We start from the raw sequence: 4337 nt of genomic DNA on the forward strand, positions 1-4337 counted from the left end.
CATTATCTCCTTTAAGGTTAGTAACAATTTTGAAAGGTTTTATTAGACCCCCTTCTACTTAGAAAGGAAACCCAGGCCTTTACAAGTTAAGAGTTCTGTCAAAGCCAAATGGCTAGTAAGTACCAGAAGCAGAATATGGAGCTTCTGGAGTAGTCTAGCTTTGGAAAACTCACTCATTGAAGGCTGATCAGCCTCCTTTTAAAAGGCCTTATTAAAGGCCTTTTCTTCTGCAAAGAACTCCTCTTAAAAGTGCAGTTATCATTTCTACCTGTGGATGCAGCTATAAATACAGCAACTGGGCTTAACTGCTTTGGCCCCTCTATTTAGGGACTTCTGGGGTTAGGAGACCATTTGCTCTTATGCTAGGGCATGAGTCATTTTCTTAGGTATCTGTTTATTCATTCAACAAATATTTATCAAGAGCCTGCACAGCACAGTGGTAAACCACAATTTATTTCTTGTCTACATGAGTTTTGCAGTTTGTCAAACTTTGTTATAGTTCGCCAAGCTTTGGGGATGCAAATTTGAAATTTCCATCTTCATTTCCAACTAATAAAAGGAATGTTGTGATGAATTACTAGTCATTTTAGAACTTGTAACCTGTCTTACTATGGATCACACTTAAAAGCCTGTTGTTGATCTGGAAATTTATTTGGCATCCCACTCTTTGTGAAAAACAGCATATATTGAAAACTTTGAAGCTAATTTTGGCTGAAAAAAGCAGTTGAAATGAAAATATTATTTTCAAAAGTTTAACATGAATGCCTCCCTTTTTTCACACAGGTCAAAGAATTTCTCTTTAATCTTCTCTACTTCAATGAGATTCTGAGATCTTCCTTGACTACGTATTAGATATACTTTATAATCTTATTTTTTCACCAGCATACTGAGCTTACTAGAGCTCATAAAAGTGCTAAGGATGCATTTCAATTTGCTTTAATTACATTCCCATTAATTAAAATCTGATCCTAAAGTTAAATGATTCTCTTCCCAAAGAGTAGCTTAATTTTTCTATTTTGCTGTTTCTGTGGGTGACCTTTATAACTGATAACAGTTACACTTCCAAATCACCATGACCTCTTCTTAAATAGTTAAAAGAACATGATACTTTTGAAAAGTTACTCTCATTTTTATTTAATGTTCAGTTAAATGATGATCCAGTATAAATATTTAAACATCTCGTTGTTTTTTAACTATTTATTTCTCCTTTTTTATACTGACTATGCAGGGAGCAGAAGGAATTTTGGGAATTCCAGGACTAAGAGGCCGTCCAGGAAAGAAGGTACTTTTTGCACATCTTTTTCTGCTCCCTTTCTTTCTCCATGTCCAGAGTTCCGTAGAAAACTATAACGTTCTAAGTGATAAGTAATAGAGATTCAAAATTTAACTTTCAAAGATACATTTGCAAATTGATATTTAATTCTAGTTAGGAATGAATGTCACCTTACTGATCAAAAGGGACAATTTTCCAGTTTGTGGTTTTTCATATTTTGTTTGTCTTTTATGTATCTGGTGCAGGGTCTCACTACACAGCTCAGACTCATGGTGATCCTTCTGTCTTCAGCCTCCCTAGCACTGGGGTTACAGGCATGTGCCACCAAGCCCAGTCTGTTTCCCAGTGTGTAGTTTGCAGAAACTCTTTGCTTTTCGTTTATCACTTGTTTATCAAAAATCCCTTTAGTAGATAATGGGTAAGAAAAAGATAAAATGAAAATACTATAGCACTTATGCTATTTGATAAGTTCAGTAAAATATCTAAGGGAAAAGATTGTGTTATAATTATTCCTGTTTCTATTATTAATGTGATTTTTTACTTGAAAATATTAATAACTGATTTTATCTTTTGCATACAATGAGAACCCTAAATACAGACTCTGGGGTCACTTGCTTACTTTGTATTTTACTAAAAATGATACAGGGGCCGGGGAGATGGCTCAGTAGAATAAGCGCTTCCCTGGCAAGCGCAAGGGCCTGAGTTCAATCCCTGGTTCTGAAAATAAATAAATAAATAAATAAAATAAAAAATAAAAATGATACAAATTTCTAGTAAACATAAAGAAAACTTCATCTTCCCATGGAAACAATAGTTTGTTCAAATATTACTGAAGCATAGGGCAGTTTTTGCATTGAACTGTAACAGTTTATAGTATAATTCTAATTTGACAATATTCTAGTTTCCATAATCTAATTCTTGTATTTCTGTAGTTGCACTTCTAATTCTCAGAACTTTTGGACAGTATTTTAAAAAGAAGGGAATGAAGTAACCGAGTTGCTAATCACACCCACTAAAATAATCCCAGTATTTTCATTATACACAGTAATATGTAACATCTACAACTAATATGACAGGAGTACAGCTCAGGAGGAGAGCACTTACATGCATGGCATGTGCAGGACCCTGGACTCAATCCCCAGCCCTGCATAAATACATATATTATACACACATAAAACAGAAAATTCATCATAAAATGCATTTTAAACCCGAAGCATAAGGGTAAACATCTTTTCAACATTCTATAATCCTCAGAAGGTGAAATAAAGCCTATAAACCTCTAGGAATACCAAAAATGTCCTGACTGTGGCCACAGTTTAGCTTTGCTTTTGTGTTTTCTGCAGTATTGATAATAGGACAAGTTATTTCCCACTTTAAGAAAATGGTGGGCAACCCACTTGGATTCCCTTCTGTTCTTCTCTTTTATATATATATATAAAATTAGGGCCGGCCAGATAGCTCAGGGTCTAAAGCACTAAAGTGCCTGCTTAGGCAGAGTGGAGCAGCTGAGGTTCAACCCCGGTGTGCCCTGTCTCCAGGGTGCGCAGAGACAATGACTGAGACTGGACATGGTGGCGTGTGCCTGTAATCCCAGCGCTTGAGAAGCTGAAAACAGGAGGCTCACTACAAGTCCAATCTACATAGTGAGACCCTGCAGACCCTGTACTAAATACATTTAAAAAAAAAAAAAAGTCCCATTTAAAAAAAAAAATTTTAGGGGGCCAGCAAGATAGCTCAGTGGTCTAAGACCCTGCGTAGGCAAGCTTAAGGCAGACACATGGGACCGCGGTTTGATCCCCAGCACCTCATGCGGCACCAGCCCCACCTGAAAAGAAGGCTGAGCCTGCCAAAAAAGAAGAAAGAACAATCTATAAAACAGCTGTATATTGACACTGAAGCAGGGCCAATCAGTGTAACAAGAACAGAAGATGACCAGTTTTCAGAAGGACATAAAATGATATTTCAAGGCTATGGATTTTTGAAGTCCTCCTCTAAACTGATAAGTGATGATCCTAAATGCACAGAAGTAAGCACAGAATTTTTTTTTTGCACTTTGTAACGCTGCAATTCTCTATAGAAGCAGACTGCTCATGCAAACAACTGGATATGTATGCGTACAGTGATAACAAAATTCAGAGTAAAAGTTGTTTTTTTGAAATTCACCATGAACAGTAGTAGCCATCACTTATTTGGTTGGTCAAAATTATCTCTGTAGTTTTCTTTTTCCAAAATTATCTTTGTTTTTCAAACAATGTGTGTGATGATCATGTGTTGCTGTTAGTGGTAGTTTACAACAGTGTTAACTTAAAGCAAAGTTACTATTTACAGATTTTGCTTACTGAGTATCCCCTGAAGTAATTCAGCAAGTATAAATTTTCCCTGCCTTTCTCTCCTACTTCTGTCATTGCAGGGTGATAAAGGACAAATAGGACCCACAGGAGAAACTGGAAGCAGAGGTCCTCCTGGGCAAACTGGGGAAAGTGGTCCTAAGGGTGCCAGAGGGACTAGAGGTGCTCTGGTCAGTATTTGATGCGTTTCTAGCACTGAGTCATGGGTGGGTAGAGAGGAAATGCATGACCTTAAAGCTTTGTCTCCTGATTAACTTCACAGAGAAGGCAATAGTTCCATTGAAAATAATCTATCTCCATGGGATAGCGAGAATTGTAAGCATTCCACAGTACTTAAATGGCTTAGTGGTTTCTGGACATGAAAAGGGAAAGGGGAAAAACACTGAAAATGGAAATAAAATATGAAATGAGGCTTGTAAAAATCAGATTATAACTCCTAACCTAAGTAGGAAAGTTTATATGCCTAGCACTTAAAATCAGGATTTTTATATCTTCTAAAATATGTTGTCGTGGTTGACAAATGGACTTGAAAATTAGGTTTACATGAAATGAGCTTTCTTCCTATGATTCCCCATACTTTATCTGGAGATTATTTTTCTAACCTCTGTTATTACATTATATAAATTAAACATGTGGGCCCGGGGAGATAGCTCAGTAAAGTAAGTGCTTGTCTGGCAAGTGTAGGGTCCTGAGTTCAATGCCTGGTACTGCAAAAA

General features: G+C 36.6%; 1 protein-coding gene across 1 annotated transcript in view; it reads left to right on the top strand.

The window, feature by feature from the left end:
• The window catches only part of Col24a1 (collagen type XXIV alpha 1 chain), a 403759-nt gene that overhangs the window by 294117 nt on the left and 105305 nt on the right, over positions 1-4337 (top strand). Inside the window, exons 37-38 of the mRNA XM_023699052.1 lie at positions 1229-1282; positions 3684-3791. Coding sequence (XP_023554820.1) covers positions 1229-1282; positions 3684-3791 — 162 coding nt within the window. The remainder of the gene's footprint in view (positions 1-1228; positions 1283-3683; positions 3792-4337) is intronic.

Source organism: Octodon degus, unplaced genomic scaffold (assembly GCF_000260255.1).
Source record: "Octodon degus isolate 3935 unplaced genomic scaffold, OctDeg1.0 scaffold00109, whole genome shotgun sequence".
Lineage (NCBI taxonomy): Eukaryota > Metazoa > Chordata > Mammalia > Rodentia > Octodontidae > Octodon > Octodon degus.